Raw genomic sequence first — 26,204 nt, 5'->3', positions numbered from 1 at the left:
TTGAATAGAATCAGTTAATTATATTTAAAGGGGTATAAATTAAAGATGTGGCAACTGAAATATTAGTACAAAATGTGAATTAAATATTTTATTATGTGGAAAGTATTTGAGCCGATGATGTAGAATTTCGATTGGGTATTAGGTCTGCTAATTACAGATCAACAATGTACTGAATGGCGGAGTGGCGGCGCGGCTCTGGCTGCAGCGGCTTACCGGCAGTCCCGTTGTTTTGTGTTTTTTATGTTGTTTATTTTGTTTATTAGTCTAGTTTTTTGGTTTTAGTTTGTGTTTTTGGGGGGGGGGGGTGAAACGGGGTTTGCAGTCTCTCCCTGCGGGGGAATACGACCTTTTTGTCGTATTCCCCTTCTTTGCCTCCGTCTGCGATGAGGCCTAATGGAGCTGACGACCTCGAGGCTCCGGAGGCAGAGCCCACCAGGACTCGCCCTGAGCTCGCTCCCGTGAGGGTGGTCCGGCTCAGGGCTGGAAGAGGTTCGGACGCTCCCGTGAGGGCGGCCAGCCCGAGGGTGGAACGAGGCTCCCGTCGGAGTGGCCGAGCTCGGGGAGGTGCGGCGCTGGCAGCCCGAGGGATGTTCGGCGCCCAAGTTGGGGCAGCCCAGCCCGGGGAAGAAGCGACGCCCAAGTTGGGGCGGCCCGGTCCGGGGGAGAAGCGACGCCCATGTCGGGGCGGCCCGGTCTGGGGGAGTTTCGGCGCCCATGTCGGGGCGGCCCAGCCCGAGGCTGAAGACGGCGCAGTACTCACGTGAGGGTGGCTGGGACGGTGTTCTGGCGGTGGTGGCCTGAGTCGGGGGTTCGGCCGCGGGCCTGCGGCTGCGTCTGCAGAACTGGTGGGCGGCAGCTTCAACCACCCCGGGCCGCGGTGTTTGAGCCGCGGGACTGTTCATAACATCGCCCGGGGGGGGGGGGGGGGGGGGTATCGCCCCAGCGCAGAGGGAGAAGAGGAGGGAAGAGACTGCAGACCTAAGACTTTTGCCTCCATCACAGTGAGGAGATGCTGGGTGGACTCACTGTGGTGGATGTTAATATGTGTTTATTGTTGTTTTATTGTATTGTATTATATGTATGACTGCTGCAATTTCGTTCAGACTTCGGTCTGAATGACAATAAAAGGCTATCTAATCTATCTATCTAATCTACTGAGCTGAGGTGAGATCACAATTGATGAGATTTCATAGATTGAATTTACTAGTAACAAAAAGAGGATCAAATTCAGCATCCATTGAGACAAAGATGAATAAAAGTATATATTTAAGTATTAAATAATTGCATTCAATTTACATTGTGATCACCAACATTCATGTATAAACAAATGTTCCAAAGGCTTTGTATGGAAAAGAGGACAGAGGAACTCTGGGGCAGTCAATGGAAGTGTATTGAGAGCAGTCAGTGTTACCGTCAAAGAAGTACTGAAGATACGATTGTGTATGAAGGTAGACAAATCTCCAGGGCCTGAGCAGACATATCCGAAGACATTGTCAGAAACTAGAGAGGAAATTGCGGGAGCTCCGGTTGAAATTTATGAGTTATCCTTAAATACAGAAGAGGTGCCGGAAGACTGGAGGGTGTCAAATGTTGTGCCTCTATTTAAGAAGGGCCGAGGGGAAAATGCTGGGAACTTAAGAATAAGGGGTGAGCCATTTAGAATGGAAACGAGGAAACACTTTTTCTCACAGAGAGTTGTGAGTCTGTAAAATTCTCTGCCTCTGAGGGTGGTGGAGGCTGGTTCTCTGAATACTTTCAAGACAGAGCTCTAGATAGGGCTCTTAAAGCTAGCGGAATCAGGGGATATGGGGAGAAGGAAGGAACGGGGTACTGATTGGGGATGATCAGCCATGATCACATTGAATGACGGTGCTGGCTCGGAGGGCCGAATGGCCTACTGCACCTATTGTCTATTGAGCTTAACATCTGTAGCTGGAAACTTACTGGAGAGTATTCCGAGGGATAGGCTATACGGGCATTTGAGGGCAGAGCTGTAGAAGTTGTATACATGGATTTCAGTAAGGCATTTGGCATGGTAGGTAGGGTGCTCTGGAAGGTTAGATCGCATGGGATCCAAGGAGAGATAGCTGAATGGATAGCAAATTGGCTTCATGGAAGGAAGCAGAGGGTGATGATGGAAGGTTGCTTCTCTGACTGGAGGCCTGTGATTAGTAGTGTGTATCAGGGTTCAGTGCTGGGCCCCATCACTATTTGTTATCTACATCAATGATTTGGATGAGAACATACAGGGCAAGATTAGCAAGTTTGCTGATGATACAAAAGTGGGTGGTTTTGCAGACAGTGAAGATGGTTGTGAAAAAATTATAGCAGGATCTTGATTGAATGACCAGGTGGGTTGAGGAATGGTGGATGGAATTTAATAGGGAGAAATGCGAGGAGTTGCATTTTGGGACACTATACAGTGAATGGTAGGCCTCTGGGGAGTGTTGTAGAGCAGTGGGATCTAGGAGTGCAGGTGCATGGTCCCATGAAGGTCGAGTCGCTCGTAGATAAAGTGGTCAAAAAGGATTTTGGCACATTGGCCTTCATCAGTATTGAGTATAGAAGTTGGGAGATGTTGTACTGTATAGGATGTTGGTGAGACCACATTATAAAGTATTGTGTTCAGTTCTGGGCACCATGGTATAGGAAAGATTTTGTCATGCTTGACAAGGTTCAGAGAAGATTTACGAGGATGTTGCCAGGACTAGATCTGAGCTGTAGGCAGAGGTTGAGTAGACTGGAACTCTATTCCTTGGAGCGCAGTAGGATGAGCGCAGGAGCAATAGGTTGGGTAGATGCACAGAGACTGTTGCCCAGAGTAGGGGAAAGGAGAACCAGAGGACATAGGTTCAATGTGAAGGGGAAAATATTTAATAGGAATCTGAGCGGTATCTTTTTCTACGCAAAGGGTGGTGGGTGTATGGAACAATCTGCCAGAGGAGGTAGCTGATGCTGGGTCTATCCCAACGTTGAAGAAACAGTTAGACAGGTACATGGATAGGACAAGTTTGGACCAAACGCAGGCAGGTGGGACTAGTGTAGCTGGGACATGTTGGCCGGTGTGGGCAAGTTGGGCTGAAGGGCCTGTTTCCACACTGTATTACTCTGACTCCATAAGGTGGGCAGAGGAGAAATGTGGAAATTTCTATAAGGCACAGCATAAATGTTGGTTTTGCAAAGGTTTTGGAATCACACTGCAAAGCAAAAAATATGCAAAAAACGGTTGTGATAGATACAAGTAACTAAGTAATGGCACGATATACAATCACCAAAGCAAGATAATGTATTAAAGGCTATTTACCTCATAAATCAACCAGTGGCACTTTCATTTTTAAATCTCAATTCAACATCGTAAATTTACAAAGTATTGCAAATATGATGTATTTTCTTCCAATTAGATATTTAGTTATAACTACATTTTTCCCCCACTGTTAAATTAAATCTGTTTTAACTCACATTTGTTCATCGATTTCTTCTATCTGTCTATCCAAACGAACTTCTTCATCATTTTCTGCTACAATTGCTTCAGAAACCTTTTGGTAGTAAAGAAAGTAATGGTAAATAAAGTTAGACAAATATTCATTATTTGTTTAGTTTTAAGCTAAAGAGCTGTTCTTGAGTTTTTAATCTGTATTTCTTAGCTTTTAGGAGAATTAGAGGAGCCTTTGTAAAAGCACACAAGGTTCTAAGGGTGCTTTGCAGCATAGATGTGTAGGAAGAAAATGCAGTTGCTGGTTTATACCAAAGATAAGCACAAAATGCTGGAATAACTCACCGGGTGAGGCAGTATGTCTGGAGAAAAGGAATAAGTGACGTTTCGGGTTGGAACCCTTCTTCAGACTGCGGCATAATGTTGAGTTATTTTCACAAGAGTCACGAACAAGAGAACATGACAAGATAAAGGGCAAGTCTTAAAATTGAGGTGTGTATAATGTTTTTATTTTAGAGGGCAGTGAATTTATTGAAGTCTCTGCCCTGAAGATGGCGGAGGCCAGATCATTAGACTAATTTCAAGTGAAGATAGATTAATAGTTGAAAGATCAAGAAATTGAGGGTTTTGGGAAACAAGCAGTGATGAGGAGTTGAGGCCAACATTGATCAATCATTGAAGAGAGGGAATGGGTGACGTTTCTGGTCAAGACCCTTCTTCAGACTGAAGGGTCTCGACCCGAAACGTCACCCATTCCTTCTCTCCAGAGATGCTGCCTGTTCCACTGAGTTATTCCAGCATCTTGTGTCTATCTTCGGTTTAAACCAGCATCTGCAGTTCCTTCCTACACACAGATCAATCATTAACACACCGAATGGCAGGGCAGAGAGTAGCACAAATACAATATAGCCAATTAAGAGTCATCAGTTTACTCTCTAATGCAAAGTGCTTTCAAGCAGAATTTATTTCGTTTTTTTGTTACCTACATATTTTAATGTTATTTACGCAATGGAAAATGTCTTTAAATTAATAGATGAAGAGTGTTGTAATTTAATGAAACATTTTAACTTCAATTATGTAAATGCCCTCTGGTTATGACTTTGCACGGTTGCTTTGATTAAAGTTTTGATATCGAGTAGCCAAAGATCAAATTAGGAGTTACTCTGCGTGCTGAAATTGAAACAAAAAAGTCCAAGGTAAAAACTACCAAGCAGTACAAGATACAAGATACATTTAATTGTCATTTGGACCCCTTGAGGTCCAAACGAAATGCCGTTTCTGCAGCCATACATTACACACACATAGACCCAAGACACAACATAATTTACATAAACATCCATCACATTGCTGTGATGGAAGGCCAAAAAAACTTCTCTCAACTGCACTCTCCCCTCCCCGATGTCAGAGTCAAAGTCAAAGCCCCCGGCTGGCGATGGCGATTGTCCCGTGGCCATTAAAGCCACGCCGGGTGGTGCAAGGTCGCACACCGGGTTCTTGGTGTTAGAGCCCCCGGCGTACGCTCGCAGAGTCCCGCGGCCATTCCAAGCCGCGCGGGGCGGTGATGTAGGCCCCGCTCCAGGAACTCTTCAACCCCGCAACTCGGGCGGGGGAAGTCGCCGTTGCGAGAGCCCCGAAAAGCGGTCTCCCTCCAGGGACCCACGGGCTCCCGGTGCCGCCGTCCGCAGACCCGCAGTTGCAGCCTCCGACTCTCCGGTCGGGCCGCAGCAGCAGCAGCGCTCCTCCACCGCTCCGGACTCGGCCAGCTCCGCGACGGCGACGGTGAGTCGTCGGCACAAGAGTCCCCGGTCTCTTCCTGTTGGACGCCGCTCCTCGTTGCAGCCCCAACGATAATGGAAACCCGACGAGAAAAGGTCGGGTCTCCCGTGCAGGGAGAGATTTAAAAAGTTACCCCCCCCTCCCACCCCACCCCCACACACGCCCCAACAAAAAATAACAAAAACTACATTAAAACACAGACAGAAAATAATAAAACGCGGACAGACTGCAGAGGCCGCTGCTGACGAGAGTCGCGCCGCCCACCGGGCGGCAGAGTGCAGTAATCAAATGGCTTATTGTGAATTTAATTGTGCTTAATGGCTTATTGTGAATGGCAGAGATTAGATCAGGGTTGTTGATCATCAGAGACCTCTGTCTCTTGGACTCAGGGTTGCGTTTCAGCTTGGCAGAAACGTAAGATTCACAAGACATGTTGCTTTAGGCCATAGTCCAAATAAATTCCCTATCAATGTATGAGGAATAATATTTACTGAAATAAGCCCAATTCTCAATCCACGGTTGAGGATATGGAAGACTCTACTAACTTGATGGATACAACAGAGTGCATGGAAACATGGCGACTCTTGTGTACTGCTTCAGTGTAATCTACTATTCTTGCTCTCTTGGACTGGAGTATGATTCTGGCTATGTATATATGCTTTTTACTAAATAATATTAAAAAAAAAAAAAAAACTTTACATCGTACATGAGAATAAAGTAACATTGAACACTGATTGCATTTGCTCCGTTAGCTGCATTGAGTTACCAGTATTCTCATTAATAGCTGCATTCATCCAGCAAAATTTGAATTAATGCATTTGACAAGGCAATAGACAATAGGTGCAGGAGGAGGCCATTTGGCCCTTTGAGCCAGCACTGCCATTCAATATGATCATGGCTGATCATCCACAATCAGTCCCCGTTCCTGCCTCCTAGCCATATCCTCTGACTCCATCTTTTAAAAACTCTATCTAACTCTCTCTTGAAAGCATCCAGAGAATTGGCCTCCTGAGGCAGAGAATTCCACAAATTCACAACTCTGTGTGAAAAAGTTTTTTCTCATCTCCGTTCTAAATGGCTTACCCCTTATTCTTAAAATGTGGCCCCTGGATCTGGACTCCCCCAACAACAGGAACATATTTTCTGCATGTCCAAACGCTTAATAATCTTATGTGTTTCAATAAGATCCCCTCTCATCCTAAATTCCAGAGTATACAAGCTCAGCCGCTCCATTCTATCAACATATGACAGTCCTGCCATCCCAGGAATTAACCTCGGTATAGGAGTAAAGAGGTTCTTCTGTAGTTGTATAGGGCTCTGGTAAGACCGCATCTGGAGTATTGTGTAGTTTTGCTCCTAATTTGAGGAAGGACATCCTTGTGATTGAGGCAGTGCAGCGTAGGTTCACGAGATTGATCCCTGGGATGACTGTCCTAATGGCTCCTTTACCTCGAGTTCCCTTATAAAATCCGGTTCATTACACAACACTAAATCCAGAATTGCCTTTTCCCTGGTTGGCTCCAGTACAAGCTGCTCTAAGAATCCATCACGGAGGCACTCCACAAACTCCCTTTCTTGGGGTCCAGCACCAACCTGATTTTCCCAGTCTACCTGCATGTTGAAATCTCCCATAACACCATAGCATTACCTTTGCGACATGCCAATTTTAACTCTTGATTCAACTTGCACCCTATATCCAGGCTACTGTTTGGCAAACAAGACAAGAGAATATATAATACATTGTAGGATTGTTCGCCACACCGGGAAACATGTGCACAGTCTGTAACCACGTTAGAAGAAAGATATAACAGCAATAAAGCAGTTGCATAGATTAATAGAATATTGCCATGGCTACAAATCTATTAAGATTAAGGTAGTTTTGCTAGCAACAAAGGTGACAGGGGAGAAGGTTTAATTGAGATGCCCAAAATAATGAGAAGCCTAGATACCATGAACAGATAGAATCAATTATCCTTAGCAGATAAAGTTTAAGGATAAAATGGTGTTTGGGGAACTTCAACCCAGTGGTTTGAATATTGATTTCTCCAATTTCATGTCTCATGTAATTCCCTCTCAACCTCCCTTTCTATACTTCATTCCCCCACCGTAGTCGTCCTACCAGCTCCACTGTTCGCATCCTTGTATTCCTCGTTAGCCACTGAGTTATTCCAGAATTTTGTGCCTGTACATCTTTCATGTTCCTTGCATTTCTCATTCCCACCCATGTTCCTTGGACTGTTTTCCCTGTATATCCTTTCCAGGTGTGGACATCCACATTCCCACTATAATTTCTACTATGTATTCTACTATAATAGCTCCCTCTTGCTCTTTTTCCAATTTTCTCTATGTGTTCTCTCATTCTTTAGCTTTTTTGTGCATTCCCCTTTTCTTTTGATACTATTTCAGTTTTCAACTTGCACTCTTCAATTTCTTTTGCGCTTTCTCTCCATTGCTCACAGATGTTTGGTCTGTGCTTTAATTATATTATTTATTCATATTTAGTTCATGTACAGTTGATAATCAGGAAACAGAGGACTAATGTAATAAAGATGAACTGCAGATGGGTGGTTTATACCAAAGATGAACATAAATGCTGGAGTAACTCAGCGGGTCAGGCAGCATCTCTGGAGAAAATTGATAGGTGACTTTTTGGGTCAGGTCCCTTCTTCAGTCTGAAAAAGGCTCCTGATACGAAACCTCACCTATCCATTTTCTCCAGAGATGCTGCCCAACCCGCTGAGATATTCCAGCATTTTGTATTTGACAGAGATCTAATAGTAGCAACAGGGTATCTCTTTCATGATTTTTAAAATATGTGGATTCATTTTTTCCTCTGTGCCACGCCTCTTCCGATTTCACCCTCGATTTCTACAGGGCAGGTCTGACATAAAAGAGTATAGAAAGGAACTGCAGATCCTGGTATATACTGGAGATAGACAAAGCGCTGAAGTAACTCAGCGGGTCAGGCAGCATCTCTGGTGCAAAAGGGCAGATGACCTTTCAGGTGGGACCCATCTTCAGACCTAGGTGTTGAAGTCTGAAGAAGGGTCCCAACACGAAACGTCACCCACCCTTTTACGCCAGAGTGACCTGTTGAGTTACTCCTGCACGTCGTGTCTATCTTCTATAGGAAAAGAAAGTCCAGAAAAGCTGACTCCAGGATTATAGGTTCCAGGATTGTAGGAGCAGATCAAATCTTTGTGCCACTGGTTCCAGACACTAACGTACAGCCTGGTTTTAAACCCCATCACAGCCTTGGTCCAAACAGCTGAATTCTAGCTGTGAGATGAGTGTCATCAAGGTGCCCTAGTAAAACTGGTCAATGGGTACTAAAGAGAAACTGGACTCCTGTGACTGGAGTCATACCTTGCTTAAAGGAAGATTGTTGTGGTTATTAGATGTCAATTACTCCATACAGAACTTCGCTGCAAGTCCCTCAGGGGGACCACCGTCAGGTGCTTGACCATCTTCCAAAACCACAAATTCTACCTCCTAGAAGTACAAGGGCAGCAGACACATAGGAACTCTGCCACTTGCAGATTTCTATCAAATTAAAGTGCCATCCTCATGAGTAGATATGCTGATAATCCTTTATTAATTTTTGTTTTGTCAAAGAGTTTGAAACATTAACTCACCGTATTAACCTGTCTGATTTCTTTCTGAAATTCTTCCCACTCTTTATCCATTTGATCTTTGGGCGGGTCGACCTTCCGCACCTGTATAGTGAGTGAGGTGATAAATATATGCAGGCTCTAAAATAGTCAGTTGTCAGAAGCATAACAGGTTTGTTTTGCCCTCTATAGATTATCAAAAACAGAGACTGAACAGAGACATTTATATAAAAACTAGACCAAGTGGGACCCGCTGGGTCCCAGTCACACGGGAGGCCTGGTCTCCCCCAATGCAACCAATTCCCCAATGCAATATTCCACCACTGACCTGTTCCCCCAACGCAACATGTTCCCCCAAAGCAATGTTCCACCACTCTGGGAAAGGGTTGTGTGGGGAGGGGGAACCTTCAAAACATTCATAACTTTTGTACTATTTCACCGATCAGAACAAAACTTATTAGACTTGCAGAATGGTGAGTAAGGTGGCGAAAAATCGTTGCGCAATGGGGGATCTTTTTTGCACAGATTTAATTACAACGCAGACAGGAAGTGGTCAAGATGAGAGTTTTAGTAATATATAGATATAGATGTGAGAGGTTTAGAGAATGATGTACATTCTAGTGTACTTGCCCTTGCATCTTTTACTGGATCATCAAAGAATCCTTCTGGCAAAGCTTCAGCTGTATTTTCTTTCCTGAAGTAACAAGATAATTCTCATCACTTTTTGAAATTAATTACCAGCAATTTAATTCATGTTGTGTAAACATGACATGACCTCTACAGTCAATTAGATTGAATAAAATATTCTATCATTAAAAAAAGTAACTTAGCTTTCTAAATGTTAATACTTTATGCCGTAAGTGAACATGAATTCCTTTTTCATACTTTTTTTTTAGCTTTCACAAAAATATACCATTAGATTTGCAACAATTCAGGTGAAATTATTCTTTTTTTTTGGCAATATTGTAACATAAAATGCTAATAATAATCTGAAGCGCCAAAGACTGAGTGGGGACCTGATAGAAGTCCAGTAAACCCTTGTTATAAATGAGGGGGGAGGGATGGGAATTGGTGTCCGCTATTGCTGATTGTCCGCTGTAATAGATTAGAGTATTATCACTCTATATAGTTAAAGCAAAGAACTGCAGAGGACACACAAAAGGACACAGTGCTTGAGTAACTCAGCGGGTTCGGCTATATCTCTGGAGAACATGTAGAGGTAATGCCACGACCATTCTTCACACTGATTCAGGCTGCTGAGTAATTCCAACACATTGTGCCATTTCACCTTAAAACTGGTCTGCACCAGCGAGCTCTTCACCAGCTGCTGCACGGTCCAGCTCGCGCGGCTCATGTAGTAGCACCGGGCCGGCAGCGCAATCTTCAGGTCGCTACCACCGACAGGATGCTCTCGGTCACCGTGGGGCTGCCTTCCCTCTCACCAGCTTTGAGTTTAGTTTATTGTCACTTCTTCTTCTTGCGTATGGCGTGCACAGCCTAAAGTTGTTGATCAAGCAGAGACATCCAGTCCATGACAGCATCAGCTACTGGGTGGATGGTTTTGATGCCACGAGGGAAAAGTTGATGTTGGCAACTTTCCAGGCTCTGCGCTACCCAGTCTTGGTCACAGTCTTCCAGGGATATAACGGAAGACCAGAAGGGTTTGCGGGACTTCAGGCACATGTTGGGCAGATTGTCCAAGTCAGCATAGATGGGAAGGTCAGGGTTAGCCTGGAAGGTGCGCCAATCTTTCAACATCCTCTCCCTTCTGCGTATGCTGGGAGGGATGATATGAGAGAGGACAGGGAGCCACTGCAAAGGTGTTGACTTAAGCGTCTCTGTGATGACCCGCATTGCAGAGTTAAGGACAGTGGCACTTGTTTGGTGTGGCAGCTATTAGCCCAAGCTGTTGTCACATGTACTGAGGTACAGTGAAAAGCTTTTATTGTGCACTAACCAGTCAGCAGAAAGACAATACATGATTACAATTCTTGCTGATCATGATTCTTCCTGTTGGCTGTCACATTGTCCATTCCCAGCTTCCAAGGTGGAGTATACCGGCGACTAGGGGAGAAGGTCCGTACCAAACTTGATGGGAGAAGGAGGGAGGCGCAGCAATGGAATGGGGGAGAGACCAAGCGGACAAAGCGATGGGCCGACAGAAGAGAAGCAGTAGCTAGTGAGAGGGGAGGGAGCCCCACAGAGACCAAGCAAATTATGTTGATGGCAACGGCCCGAAGAAAGCACCGTCTCCAGGGGCTACAACACGAGCCACAATGACAGTCGCGTCAACCGTACCATGCTCTGAGTGATGAAGCGCTTGCTGGTGCACCTTGTGAGCTAGGAGAGGGGCGGCAGGACCGTCTGCTACAGACAGAACCCGTTTCCCAGGTTATCAAAGATTAGAGCATAGCTTTAAGATGAGCGAGGCAAAGTTTAAGGGAGGTGTGCAGTGCAAGTTTTTTTAATTTACATACAGTGGCAGGTGCCAGAGGTGATAGCAGAGGCAGATAAGATAACAGCATTTAAGAGGCTTTTAGATAGTATCAGGGATGTGCAGGGAATGGAGGGATATAACCATATAACCAATAACAATTACAGCACGGAAACAGGCCATCTCGGCCCTACAAATCCGTGCCGAACAAATTTTTTTTTCCCCTTAGTCCCACCTGCCTGCACTCATACCATAACCCTCCATTCCCTTCTCATCCATATGCCTATCCAATTCATTTTTAAATGATACCAATGAACCTGCCTCCACCACTACCACTGGAAGCTCATTCCACACCGCTACCACTCTCTGAGTAAAGACGTTCCACCTCATATTAACCCTAAACTTCTGACCCTTAATTCTGAAGTCATGTCCTCTTGTTTGAATCTTCCCTATTCTCAAAGGGAAAAGCTTGTCCACATCAACTCTGTCTATCCCTCTCATCATTTTAAAGACCTCTATCAAGTCCCCCCTTAACCTTCTGCGCTCCAGAGAATAAAGACCTAACTTATTCAACCTATCTCTCTAACTTAGTAGATATGGATCACATGCAAGCAGAGATTAGCTTAACCTGACATCAAGTTTGGTACAGACATTGTTTGCCAAAGAGCATGCTCCTCTGCTGTATTTTTCTATGTTTTATTCAGAAAATATTTATAAAGTAGAGATACCTTGGCCTAAAATTATATGCTTATAAAAATATAATTAAAAGAACAGAAATGTAATAAAACTTATTTTTCAGAAATTGAATAGTATTTTAAATCATGAGCACTAATTATAAGTGGTGCAATTACTAAACTTGCTCTGTAATTAGTTCATAATTACCACATCAGAATTTCACCTTTCCACAGTCTTGTCTGGTCGTTCTGGCTTTTGGATAGATCCAGAATGAGAAACTGCAGATTTTAGGCCGCTATCAAAGAAATCTGGGGAGAATATAGGAAAGAATCAGAAATGTGGAATTTAAAATCAGGGCAAATTAATTTTTTCCTTCTTTCAAAATATAAAAAAAAAGTTCTTCACTCACACATTAGAATGGTTTTAGCTAATACAATCTACGTGCTTAAGTCTCCTTCAGCACCATTATTCCGCTGCACAAAAGAAATTCAATTTGTGAATACTCAGCTTTCTGAGGGGGGAAATAGACCAGAAACTCAGATTCATCGCAACATACATGCATATGTTACACAATGAAGGAGAGCCAAGACTTGCAGCAGTATCTGTGAATTTGGGAGGAGGTTTGAGGGACATGGATGCAAACATCTGTATTTAGGATCAGTTGGTTTCAAATTCCTTCTGACAAAACAAGAACTTGCATGCAGAGTCATTGTGTCATACAACACAGAAACAGGCCCTTTGACCCAACTTATCCATGCCAACAAAGATGCCCCATCCAAGCAAGTTCCATTTGCCCATACCCCTCTAAACCTTTCCTATCCATGTAACAGTCCAAATATCTTTTCAATATTATTGTGCCTCAGTAGTGGGGAAGATGCTCGAGTCGATTATTAAATATGTAATAGCAGCGCATTTGGAAAGCAGTGACAGGATCGGTAAAGTCAACATGGATTTATGATAGGGAAATCATGTTTCATTAATCTTCTGGAATTTTTTGAGGATGTAACAAGTAGAATGGATAAGGGAGAGCCAGTGGATGTAGTGTATCTGTACTTTCAAAATGCCTTGACAAGGCCCCACACAAGATATTAGTGTGCAAAATTAGAGCGCATGGTATTGAGAGTAGGTATTGACATGTATTGATAACTGGTTGGCAGACAGGATGTACAGTAAGAATTAACGGGTCCTTTTCAGAATGGCAGGCAGAGACTAGTGGGGTGCCGCAAGGCTCAGTGCTAGGACCTTAGTTATTTACAATATAATAATAAATATATATAATACAATTAATGATTTAGACAAAGGAATTAAATGTAAAATGTAAAATCTCCAAGTTTGTGGATGACACAAAGCTGGGTGGCAGTGTGAGCTGCAAGGATGCTGTGAGGCTGCAGGGGGATTTGGGCGAGTGGACAGATGCATGTCAAATGCAGTATAATGTGTATAAATGTGAGATTATCCACATTGGTGGCACGAACATGGCAGCAATTATCTGAATGGTCAGATTAGAAGAAGGGGATGTGCCCATAACCATCTTTGCCCGTAACTAGGGGCCAGTGCTCCGAGTGGCGTCCTCGAAGGGGCGGGATTTATGTGAAGGCGCGACTTGATGCCCGACATCCGGGGTGGGATGGGGGCAGGATGCATGTGTACACGTGATAGATGTGGCCCGCCATCCGCTCACAGACATGCGTCCCGGCCCCTGTGCAGAACAAGGTTGCCGACCCCTGCTCTAACTCGTCCCCATCTGTGATTCGTCCAACAACAGTGGTGTTGTTGGACGAATCATGATGATGGAGTTCGCACCATGTCCGGTTACGCAATCATGGATATGAGTGAAGTAGGGTGCTGAGCACGCAACCGTGAGGTGCTCCCGTACTAATTGTTACTGAGGATGAAGTGTTTTCGCCAATGCAAACAGACTGTGGTCTGTGGATGAGGAAGTCGAGGTTCCAATTGCAGAGGGATGCGCAGAGACCCAGCTCCGTGAGCTTGATAACCAGCTTGGAAGGAATGATGGGGGGGGGGAGGAGAGGGGGGGGGGAGGAGGGGGGGGGGGGAGAGAGGAGAGGGGGGGGAGGAGAGGGGGGGAGGAGAGGGGGGGAGGAGAGGGGGGGGGAGGAGGAGAGGGGGGGGAGGAGAGGGGGGGAGGAGGAGAGGGGGGGGGGAGGAGAGGGGGGGGAGGAGAGGGGGGGGGAGGAGAGGGAGGGGGGGGGGGGGGGGGGGGGGGGGGGGGGGGGGGGGGGGGGGGGGGGGGGGGGGGGGGGGGGGGGGGGGGGGGGGGAGGAATGGGAAGGGGGGGGGGGGCGGGACGGGGGGGTGAGGGGGGGGGGGGGGAGGGGGGGGGGGGGGGGGGGGGGGGGGGGAGGGGGGGGGGGGGGGGGGGAGGAGGGGGGGGGGGGGGGGGGGAGAGGGGGAGGGGAAGAGAGGGGGGGGGAGGAGGGGGGGGGAGAGGGGAGGGGGGGGGGGCAGGAGGAGAGGGGGGGGGAGGAGAGGGGGGGGAGGAGAGGGGGGGGAGGAGAGGGGGGGGGGGAGGAGGAGGAGAGGGGGAGGAGAGGGGGGGGAGGAGGGGGGGGAGGGGGGGGGAGGGGAGGGAGAAGGGGGGGGGGGGGGGGGGGGGGGGGAAGACAGGAGCAGGGGGGGGGAGGAGAGGAGGGGGGAGGAGAGGGGGGGGGAGGAGAGGGGGGGGAGGAGAGAGGGGGGGAGGAGAGGGGGGGGAGGAGAGGGGGGGGAGGAGAGGGGGGGAGAGAGGGGGGGGAGGAGGGAGGGGGGGGGAGGAGAGGGGGGGGAGGAGAGGGGGGGGGAGGAGGAGAGGGGGGGGAGGAGAGGGGGGGGGGGGGAGGAGAGGGGGGGGGGGAGGAGAGGGGGGGGAGGAGAGGGGGGGGAGGAGAGGGGGGGGGGAGGAGAGGGGGGGGAGGGAGGGGGGGGGAGGAGAGGGGGGGGGGGGGAGGGAGGGGGGGGGGAGGGAGAGGGGGGGGAGGAGAGGGGGGGGAGGAGAGGGGGGGGAGGAGAGGGGGGGGAGGAGAGGGGGGGGAGGAGAGAGGGGGGGGGAGGAGAGGGGGGGGAGGAGAGGGGGGGGAGGAGGAGGGGGGAGGAGGAGAGGGGGGAGGGAGAGGGGGGAGGAGAGGGGGGGAGGAGAGGGGGGAGGAGAGGGGGGAGGAGAGGGGGGGGGAGGAGAGGGGGGGGGAGGAGAGGGGGGGGGGAGGAGAGGGGGGGGGAGGAGGGAGAGGGGGGGAGGGGGAGGGGGGGGAGGAGAGGGGGGGGGGGAGGAGAGGGGGGGGGAGGAGAGGGGGGGGGAGGAGAGAGGGGGGGAGGAGAGGGGGGGAGGAGAGGGGGGGAGGAGAGGGGGGGAGGAGAGGGGGGGAGGAGAGGGGGGGAGGAGAGGGGGGGGGAGGAGAGGGGGGGGGAGGAGAGGGGGGGGAGGAGAGGGGGGGGAGGGGGGGGGGGGGGGGGGAGGAGGGGGGGGAGGAGAGGGGGGGAGGAGAGGGGGGGGAGAGAGGGGGGGGAGGAGAGGGGGGAGGAGAGGGGGGGAGGGGAGGGGGGGGAGGGGGGGGGGGGAGGGGAGGGGGGGAGTGGGGATGGAGGAGGGGGAGGAGGGGGGGGGAGAGGGAGGGGGGGGGAGGGAGAGGAGAGGGGGGGGGGGAGAGGGAGAGGGGGGGGAGAGGAGAGGGGGGGGGAGAGGAGAGGGGGGGGGAAGAGGAGAGGGGGGGGGAAGAGGAGAGGGGGGGGGGAAGAGGAGAGGGGGGGGGAAGAGGAGAGGGGGGGGGGAAGAGGAGAGGGGGGGAAGAGGAGAGGGGGGGGGAAGAGGAGAGGGGGGGGGGAAGGGAGAGGGGGGGGGGGGGAGAGGAGAGGAAGGGGGGAGGAGTGCCTTTTCACTTCAACCGAAACCCAAACAACTATTTGCAGGCAGTGCTTTTTTACCTCTAACCATATTTTCATTTTCAAACCAAATTAAGGGTACTCACAGTGCTGTAGACATTTGTCAGTATCATTCAAAGCTCTGATTGAGGCACAGCACTTGCAGAGACTGATTGAGGCACACGACTTCCTGGTTTTATAGTCGTTCCCCCTCCCTCCAGCAGGGGCAACAGAGAGAATGTGGAATGTTGTAAAAACATTAATATCTCTGTCAATTTTCATCAACAGGAAAAATCCTCGGCACACAGGCGGCGGAGGGGGGCTCTGAGTGAGGTGGCCAAAAATGACGGCCATAGGTGGCGGCGTACTCTCGGAAACCGCAACACAGAAAGCCGAAACCGGTCAAGAACAGAGTTTTAGTAATATAGATTAAGGGATTGGACACGCTAGAGGTAGGAAACATGTTCCCGATGTTGGGGGAGTCCAGAAACAGGGGCCACAGTATAGGAATAAGGGGTAGGCGATTTGGAACGGAGGTGAGGAAACACTTTTTCACCCAGAGAGTTGTGAATCTGTGGAATTCATGTTCAAGTTCAAGTGAGTTTATTGTCATGTGTCCCTGATAGGACAATGAAAATCTTGCTTTGCTTAGCACACAGAACATAGTAGGCGGTGGAGGCCAATTCTCTGGATGCTTTCAAAAGAAAGCTAGATAGGCCTCTTAAAGATAGTGGCATCATGGGGATATGGTGAAAAGGCAGGAACGGGATACCGATTGTGGATGATCAGCCATGATCACGATAAATGGCGGTGCTGGCTCGAAGGGCCGAATGGCCTACTCCTGCACCTATTCTCTATTGACATGTGGGAGCTTAGGAGTTAAGCATAAACCATCAATTTTCTGACTCATCGTGAATTGTTGCAATCAAGGAAACGCCAAATGTAGAATGTTGTCACTTTCAAATGCCTTAACCTTCACCTACATCTATCACGTAACTTTTTTTGAATGATGGCTTTGATGAGTGCAGTGACCTCTTAAAAATGCAGTTGACTCCGCTTTCCGAGACATTATTGCGTAACGATTTTCTATAAAACAAAGCTGCATCATCTACGTATGCCTCAAAACACTAGAATTGAAATTAATTGATTTTTGTATTAATTCCATGGGAGTACATTTTATTCTGTATCTCATATTTTAGGGTAGTAAATGTGTGAATTCTGTGAGGGTAAATTTTTGGAATTCAAACTGACGAGAAGTAATTATTATTATGCTTTCTTGAGATGGGTATTATTTGGATAATTTAAGAATCAATTAAACATTAGAATGGAAGGATTGTAGGATCTCATTTTTGGATTTGGATGGAATGAATCATCTTCATCTATAATGCTAAGTAAAAAGTATCTTAAATGTAGATGGTTTGGTTAGTAAAGTGCCTGTCCCACTTGAGTGTCATTTACGCAACATCCTAAAAATTGGTGCGGTGACACGCGGGGGGGGGGGGGGGGGGGGGGGGGGGGGGGGTTTGGGGATTTAATTAAGGTTTTGGGTTATATATATTTTATTTGCCTATCACATGCATTTTTAGCATGACATTACAAAGACGCTTTAATTACCGAGTTGTGGTACATTGGTCTCCTCTTACTCATGTGTGATTTGTCAAGAGCCGGAAATAGTGATCATTATTGCATGAACTAGTCGAACTTGCCAAACCAGACAGTTAATGTACCAATGTCACATGTAACATGATCATGCCTTAAAAATATGGAAAATACAAAATGAACAAGAGTGGGTGGTAAACAGGTGTTACTGATACTAAGGTGTGTGGTTCTCACAGAGAACATAGTGTTCAATTTCAATGCATAAGTGGCTGAATCATCTTCCTAATTTCCAACCACTTCCTCCCCCTGCACGTTCACATATCCTTCCATCATTTCCATCATAATGAGGTACAGGATACCGAGTTGGATGATCAGCCATGATCATATTGAATGGCGGTGCAGGCTCAAAGGGCGGAATGGCCTCCTCCTGCACCTATTTTCTATGTTTCTATGTTAATAACCTGTTGTACCGTTATAATATGGGCACTGATTAAAGATGATCTTGAACTGCAGACTGTGTAGATTACTTATTTACACTAATTGTTCAACAAAGACAACCATAACAAAGAAACATCTTTCCTCTGTAGGTAATGAGGGTTGGTTAACTATTTTTAGGCAGCGTCCAATGTTATAATTATCTTCATTCTCACATTAGTAAGTATGAAATTGACTTAGTTTAGTTTGGACATACAGTGTGGAAACAGGCTCTTCACCCACCAAGTTCACACAGACCAGCAATCCCCCATTCACACTAGTTCTATCCTACACAACTAAGGATAATTTACAGAACCCAATTAATCTACAAATCTGCACGTCTTTGGAATGTGGAAGGAAACCGGAGAAAAGCCACGTGGTCACAGGGAGAAATTACAAACTCCACACAGACCGCATCCATAATCAGGATCGAACCCCAGTCTCTGGGGAGTATGAGGCAACCGTGGCTGACAAGAGAAGTTAGGGATAGAATAAAACTAAAAGAAAAGACGTATAACACAGCAAAGAGTAGCCAGATGCCAGAGGATTGGGAAACCTTCATAGGACAACAGAAGGAAACAAAACGGGCAATACGGGCTGAAAAGATGAAGTACGAGGGGAAGCTGGCCAGGAATGTAAAGAAGGACAGTAAAAGCTTCTTTAGATATGTCAAGGCTAAAAGAGTAACAAAGTCAATGGTGGGTCTCTTGAAGGCAGACACGGGTAAAATTATTATGGGCAACAAGGAAATGGCAGAAAAGTTGAACAGGTACTTCAGATCTGTCTTCACTGAGGAAGACACAAACAATCTCCCAGATGTACTGGAGGACAGAGGATCTAAAATAAATTTTCATGGCGAGAAATAGTATTGGGTAGGCTAATAGGACTGAAGGATGATAAAACCCCTGGGCCTGATGGCCTGCATCCCAGGGTCCTTAGGGAGGTGGTTCTAGAAATAGTGGATGCATTGGTGATCATTTTCCAATGCTCAGTCGATTCAGGATCAGTTCCTGTGGATTGGAGGATAGCTAATGTTATCCCACGTTTCAAGAAAGTAGCGAGAGAGAAAACAGTGAATTAGAGACCAGTTAGCCTGACTTCGGTGATGGGAAAGATGCTGGAGTCAATTATTAAAGAGGTAATAATGGGGCATTTGGATAGCAGTAAAAGGATTAGTCCAAGTCAACATGGATTTATGAAAGGGAAATCATGCTTGACTAATCTTCTGGAATTTATTGAGGATGTGACAAGTAAAATGGATGAAGGGGTTGCCAGTGGATGTAGTGTATCTAGACTTTCAGAAAGCCTTTGATCAGGTCCCACACGGGAGACTGGTGACTAAAATTAGAGCACATGGTATTGGGAGTAGGGTGTTGACATGGATAGAAAAATGGTTGGCAAACTGGAAGCAAAGAGTAGGAGTGAACGGGTCCTTTTCAGAATGGCAGGCAGTGGCGAGTGGAATGCCGCAAGGCTTGGTGTTGGGGCCGCAACTGTTTACCATATATATTAATGATTTGGAAGAGAGAATTAGGAGCAACACTAGCAAGTTTGCGGATGACACAAAGCTGGGTGGCAGTGTGAACTGTGAAGAGGATGTTAGGAGGTTGCAGGGTGACCTGGACAGGTTAAGTGAGTGGGCAGATGCGTGGCAGATGCAGTATAATATAGATAAATGTGAGGTTATCCACTTTGGCGGCAAAAACAAGGGGGCAGATTATTATCTCAATGGGAGACACACAAAATTGCTGGAGAAACTCAGCGGTGCAGCAGCATCTATGGAGTGAAGGAAATAGGCGACGTTTCGGGCCAAAACCCTTCTTCAGAGGATGGGGGGTGGGGGGGGGGGGGGGGGGGGGGGGGAATATAAAGAAGGACAGTAAAAGGAGTCAAGGAAGGAAGGAAAAAGGGGAGGAGGAGGAGCCCGAGGGCGGGGGGATGGGAGGAGACAGCTCGAGGGTTAAGGAAGGGGAGGAGACAGTAAGGGCTAGCAAAATTGGGAGAATTCAACGTTCATGCCATCAGGACGCAAGCTACCCAGGCGGAATATGAGATGCTGTTCCTCCAATTTCCGGTGTTGCAAACTCTGGCAATGGAGAAGACCCAGGACAGAGAGGTCGGATTGGGAATGGGAGGGGGAGTTGAAGTGCTGAGCCAACGGGAGTTCTGGTAGGTTATTACGGACTGAGCGGAGGTGTTCGGCGAAATGATCGTCCAACCTCCGCTTAGTCTCCCCGATGTAAATCAGCTGACATCTAGAGCAGCGGATGCAGTAGATGAGGTTGGAGGAGATACAGGTGAACCTTTGTCGCACCTGGAATGACTGCTTGGGACCTTGAATGGAGTCGAGGGGGGAGGTGAAGGGACAGGTGTTGCATTTCTTGCGGTTGCAACGGAAAGTGCCCGGGGAGGGGGTGGTACGGGAGGGAAGGGAAGAATTGACAAGGGAGTTGCGGAAGGAGCAGTCTTTGCAGAAGGCAGACATGGGGGGAGATGGGAAGATGTGGCGAGTGGTGGGGTCACGTTGGAGGTGGCGGAAAAAATGGCGGAGTATTATGTGTATTTGACGGCTGGTGGGGTGAAAGGTGAGGACCAGGGGGACTCTGCCCTTGTTGCAAATGCGGGGATGGGGAGAGAGAGCAGTGTTGTGGGGTATGGATATATCAATGGGGTTAGGTTAGGTAAGGGGCAGGTACAGCGAGACCTGGATGTCCTTGTACACCGGTCACTGAAAGTTGGCGTGCAGGTACAGCAGGCAGTGAAGAAAGCTAATGGAATGTTGGCCTTCATAACAAGAGGATTTCAGTATTGGAGTAAAGAGGTTCTTCTGCAGTTGTATAGGGCTCTGGGGAGACCACATCTGGAGTATTGTGTACAGTTTTGCTCTCCTAATTTGAGGAAGGACATCCTTGTGATTGAGGCAGTGCAGAGTAGGTTCACGAGATTGATCCCAGGGATGGCTGGATTGTCACACGAGGAAAGATTGAAAAGACTAGGCTTGAATTCACTGGGGTTTAGAAGGATGAGGGGGTTCTTACAGAAACATATAAATTATAAAAGGACTGGACAAGCTAGATGCAGGAAAATTTTCCCAATATTGGGCGAGTCCAGAACCAGGGGCCACAGAATAAAGGGGAGGTCATTTAAGTCTGAGGTGAGAAAAAACGTTTTCACCCAGAGAGTTGTGAATTTATGGAATTCCACAGAGGGCAGTGGAGGCCATGTCACTGGATGGATTTAAGAGAGAGTTAGATAAAGCTCGGCAGGCTAATGGAGTCAAGGGATATGGGGAGAAGGCAGGCATGGGTTATTGATAGGGGACGATCAGCCACGATCACAATGAATGGCGGTGCTAGCTCGAAGGGCCGAATGGTCTCCTCCAGCACCTATTTTCTATGTTTCTATGTTTCCAAAGCGCGATTCTTCAGCCTCGATGGTTGAGACCAGTGTGATCGGAGTAGGCAAAACATGTTCCCTAGTCGACATAACGGGTATAGCTTGGTGGAAACATTGAATCCAGATGAAGTCAAATGAACCATAAAATAGAAACATAACTAACATCGGTAGTGATAATCTGAGGAAGGGTTACTGGGAAGATACTGACGGCATCAGCAATCAAAATTAAAGATCCTGAAACACACAGCAAGATAGATGCGGCACAGGTATTCATTAAGGAAGTTTAAATACTCAAGCCATTTGTTTTGAGAAATATTTCTCCAAAAGAGCATAGGGAACAGAAGTGGTGTTTGTATTTGAAATAAGCTATTGTCTCAGGTACATAGAAACATAGAAAATAGGTGGAGTAGGCCATTCGGCCCTTCGAGCCTGCACCGCCATTCAATATGATCATGGCTGATTATCCAAATCAATATCCCATACCTGCCTTCTCTCCATACCCCCTGATCCCTTCTGCACTAAATGTGGCCTACCCAATATCTTGTACAACTTCAACATGATTTCCCAACTTTCATACTCAATACTCAGTCAGTCAGATGAAGGCCAATGTGCCGAATGCCTTCTTGACCACACTATCTATTTGTGACAACACTTTCAAGGAACCTGCATTCCTAGGTCCCTCTGCTCTACAACAGTCCCCAGAGCCTTGCCATTCACTGTATAGGTCATGCTCTGGTTTAACTTCCCAAAATATAACACCTCACACTTCTCTGCATTAAATTCCATCAACCATTCCTCAGTCCTGTTGCTCATCCGATCAAGACCCTGCTGCAATTGTTGACAACCATCTTCCTATCTGCAAAACCACCCACTTTAGTATCATCTGCAAACTTACCAATCAGAATGTTATTTCACAATTCAATGAAAATAAATGATTTGGTACACAAAAAAAAAACAGCTCAAGACTAAAATTGTTCCGGGCTATTACTCCAAGACAAGCCCTGACTTGTTCAGTGAAGGAGATTATGGCATTAGGATTTATTGGCGTTTTAACTATAATAATTCCAAGGATCAGAAAATGTTCCGATTCCTTTAACTACACAGATCTTTTATTTGCCTTCACAATGGAAGGCACGATCACTGGAATTACTTAACTGAATCTCCTGAGTGATATAGCACAACAAAACTTGGGTTTCACTTGCAAGAGATATATTTTACATATTTAAAAGCCATAATCCAGGCAGAGGTTAAATTACTAATAACCCAGTAAATAGATTTACATTTGGTACATAATTGCCGATCATCCAAATCAGTACATAAACATTATCGAGGCAAAAGAGCAAAATGCTGGAGGAACTCAATGGGTCAGGCAGGATATGTGGAGGGAAATGGACAAATGGCATTTTAGGTCTAGACCTTTCTGCTGGACTGAAAGAGTGGATCGCTAGTGTTATGAAGTGAGCACGGTGAGGCAAGAGCTCGCATACAATAGGTGGATCGAGGCGAGGCAAAGCAGGGGTAGCAAAACAAGACGGTTCGGCGGGGCGGGGGGGTTGGAGGGGGGGAGGCATGCGAGAGGGGTGGAGAGAGAAAAGAGTTGGAGATAGCAACAGTCCCAATTGTCAGTCCCCAACCCACATCCCTCCAAACCTCTCCGATCCATATATCTGTCTAAATGTCTTTTAAACATTGCCATTGTAACAACCTCAACTAATTCAACTGGCATCCACGCACACAACTCTCTGCTGGAAGAAATTAGCCCCCAGGTTTCTTTTAACCCTTTTCATGATTTTGTCTAGCTCCATAAGGTCGAACCTCAGCCTCCTGCAGTCATAGCTTAAGTCCTCCAGACCCGGTAACATAATGAAAAATCTTTTTTAGACCCTTTCCACTACTCCAAATGTGGGCGTACTAATGTTTAATACAGCTGTAACAATGTCCCAACTCCTGTATTCAATAACAGGAGGGCATTACAGTAGAAATAATGCCAAATAAATGTATGCAAATGTTGCCAGGACTTGACGGTTCAGGGTGTGATTGGGCAGTTCCTTGACACATAGGAGACTGAGGGGGTAGGAAGGGGTTGTACAAAATCATGAGGGACATGATTAAGTCCCTTTTACCCATGAAAGGGAATCAAATACTAGAAGGTAATGATATAAGGTGAGAGGGGAAAAATGTATAAAGGAGCCATGGGTGTGAGTGCTCTCTTTACCTGCATTAAGGAGGCAATTAAACACACCTGAGCAATTACAAACACCTGTGAAGCCATATGTCCCAAACATTATGGTGCCCTGAAATTGGGGGACTAGGAATAAACACCGCTGTAAATTTCTACACGGTGAAAGCAAAATGTATACAAATGGTCATTATTGAAAGACCGAAATCTGACAATGAGCATTTTAACCAAATGTGGTTTTTTTCTATTACAAATCTCAAATTGTGGAGTGCAGAGGCAAATAAATACATGATGGGTCTTTGTCCCAAACATTATGGAGGGCACTGTAGGAGGGCATGAATTGGATAGGTTTAGAAGGATATGGGCCAAATCCAGGCAGGTGGAACTAGTGTAGATGGGGCATGTTGGTCAGCATGGGCAAGTTGAGCCGAAGGGCCTGTTTCAAGCTGTGGCTCTATGACCATTAACAGCGTCGATGTGTAAAGGGATCTTGGCAACACAAGTATATAGAGGGTATTAACTATAAGCAGACATTTGTCAACATTGTATTGTTTTCTCTGGAGCATCGGCAGCTGATGGGTCATCCTATAGTAGTATAGAAAATTATGTCATAGAGTGGGTCGACAGTCAGAACCATTTTTCCCCCCATAGTAGAAATGTCAAAGACCAGAGAGCCCAGCTTTAAGATCAAACATTAAAGGAGATGTATGGGGCAATTTTTTTTGTTTACAGTGTTGGATGCCTGGAATGTGCTGTTAGTGGGGTACTGGAAGCAGATATAATAGTCTGTGCTTGAGAGGGTTTTAGCTAGGCACGTGGATATGCAGGAACTGGAGGGATATGGATCACATGCATAAAGAGGAGTTTAGTTTAATTTGGCACAGATATTGAAGGCCATGGGGCCTGTTACTATGTGGGAATATTTTATTTTTAAAAAAAATGTTGCCATTTGTTTTCCTGCAAAGTTGAATTAAAAAAAAACTTTTAAAAGGTATTAGTGCCAACAATGATGTTTAATGAAAGCCTGTCACTAAAATCCATACCTGCCGGAAGTATATTCTCAGTCTGGTTCTGCACTGGTGCTGGAAGAGCAGCATTTTTCTGTAAAACAGCCACTCCCATAGGTGGTACAGGATCAACATTTTTCTCAGCCTTTTCCTCCATGTCATCATCACTGCCAGTTACCAAGCTTTGGCTGGAATGCTGCACAGATGTCTCATTAATAGGATCGATAAAATCAGCCGGTAACCTGCGAGCATTGATGGTTATAAATTAAATTCAAATTGGGAACTATTAAATACTAAGAACTATGGTTATTTCTGCTTAGTAATTAATATGTGTATTTAATAGTCGTTAAATATAAATAGCAAAAGATAATTGGCAGAATAGCATACCGAAATGATGAAAATTTGGAATAAGTCTTTGGAAAGGTACAGAGAATTAGGTATACTTTTTGTGACCTAATTAAATAGTTTAAGAAGGGCATGGAAATTCCTTTATACAACTTCAAAAATGGTATATTACCCTGGAAATTGACAACCAAATTATAGTAATATTAAGAACGTATGGTAACTTAGCAAACCACTCAAACCATCCCTTTCCAGGTACCAACCACAGAAAATGCAATACCTGTCCCTACACCCCCTCCCTCAACACTGTCCAGGAACCCCGAAAGTCCCGACAATAAATTGGAGGAACATCACCTCATATTTCTCTTGGGCAGCTTACAACCCAGTGATATGAATATTGATTTATCTAACTTCAAGTATCCCTTGTATCCGCTCTTTCAGTCCCTCCCACACCCTAATCATCATGCTAGTTTTACTGTCGCCCTGTTGAGTTCCACTATCTGTATAACTTGTTATCACCTATCCCACAGCCAACAATAGACCATTGTGGGCTCCACATTTCCTTGATTATCATTGTTTTCTGCATATCTTCCATTTGTTTGTGTTAAGTACTGTCTATATCTATCATTTCCCTTTCCCAACTTTCAGTCTGAAGAAAGGTGTCAACCCAAAATACCACCTATTCTTTTTCTCCAAAAATGCTGCCTGACCCACTGAGTTACTCCAGCTTTTCGTGTCTATCTTTGGATTAACCAGCATCTCCAGTTACTCCTTACACATGGATAGGAGATGTTTCAGGTTGGGACCCTTGTTCAGACCTAAAACGGCACCCATCCATGTTTTCCAGAGATGCTACCAGGCCTGTTGAATCCTCCAACACTTTGTGTCTTGATTTCATCCATGTATGGTTTCAAAGCATGGAATTGTCTACTACGTAATCGAAAGAGGGGAGAAATTAGTGATCAAATGGGTTGTATACTGTAAAACTACAAATTTAATTTGAGGAAATATTTTAATACAAGATTGTGTCTTTGGTCTGATCTGCTTTATTAATGTGGTGTTTGGCACACTTGTGTCTGCTATGCTTAATGCATGTGTTTTACATATGGCACATCAATTGAATGTTGATTATACAGCTTTTTTCCCCTGACTAAGTAGGAATCATTTTAAAATCTAACATATTTCACAGAAAAATAAACGGTTAACTTTTCTGAAAATTTACTCACCCAGTACTTGTAGATGTTCTAGAATCACAAGAAGCTGCAAAAGATGAAGTGTATAGTTAGTTTCAAAGAAGTGTTTGCTGGCTTGACAGAAAAAGTAATTACATTTTGGTGATGTTCATGATTTGTATATATTTTGCATATACTTTCAATTAAATTCATCTTAAAATAGATTTTTAATCGTTTAAATTAATTTAAAT

At 46.1% G+C, this 26,204-nt stretch overlaps 1 protein-coding gene across 1 annotated transcript in view; it reads right to left on the bottom strand.

Moving 5' to 3' along the window:
* znf830 (zinc finger protein 830) overlaps nt 1-26,204 on the bottom strand; it is a 69,405-nt gene that overhangs the window by 15,662 nt on the left and 27,539 nt on the right. Inside the window, exons 4-9 of the mRNA XM_055657702.1 lie at nt 26,008-26,041; nt 24,476-24,681; nt 12,153-12,237; nt 9,451-9,514; nt 8,845-8,925; nt 3,460-3,536 (exon numbers count right to left, since the gene is read on the bottom strand). Coding sequence (XP_055513677.1) covers nt 3,460-3,536; nt 8,845-8,925; nt 9,451-9,514; nt 12,153-12,237; nt 24,476-24,681; nt 26,008-26,041 — 547 coding nt within the window. The remainder of the gene's footprint in view (nt 1-3,459; nt 3,537-8,844; nt 8,926-9,450; nt 9,515-12,152; nt 12,238-24,475; nt 24,682-26,007; nt 26,042-26,204) is intronic.

The sequence above is a fragment of the Leucoraja erinacea genome, chromosome 2 (assembly GCF_028641065.1).
Source record: "Leucoraja erinacea ecotype New England chromosome 2, Leri_hhj_1, whole genome shotgun sequence".
Classification (NCBI taxonomy): domain Eukaryota; kingdom Metazoa; phylum Chordata; class Chondrichthyes; order Rajiformes; family Rajidae; genus Leucoraja; species Leucoraja erinaceus.
The sequence above is the reverse complement of the archived record's forward strand: the minus strand, read 5'-3'. Positions and strand labels throughout refer to the sequence as shown.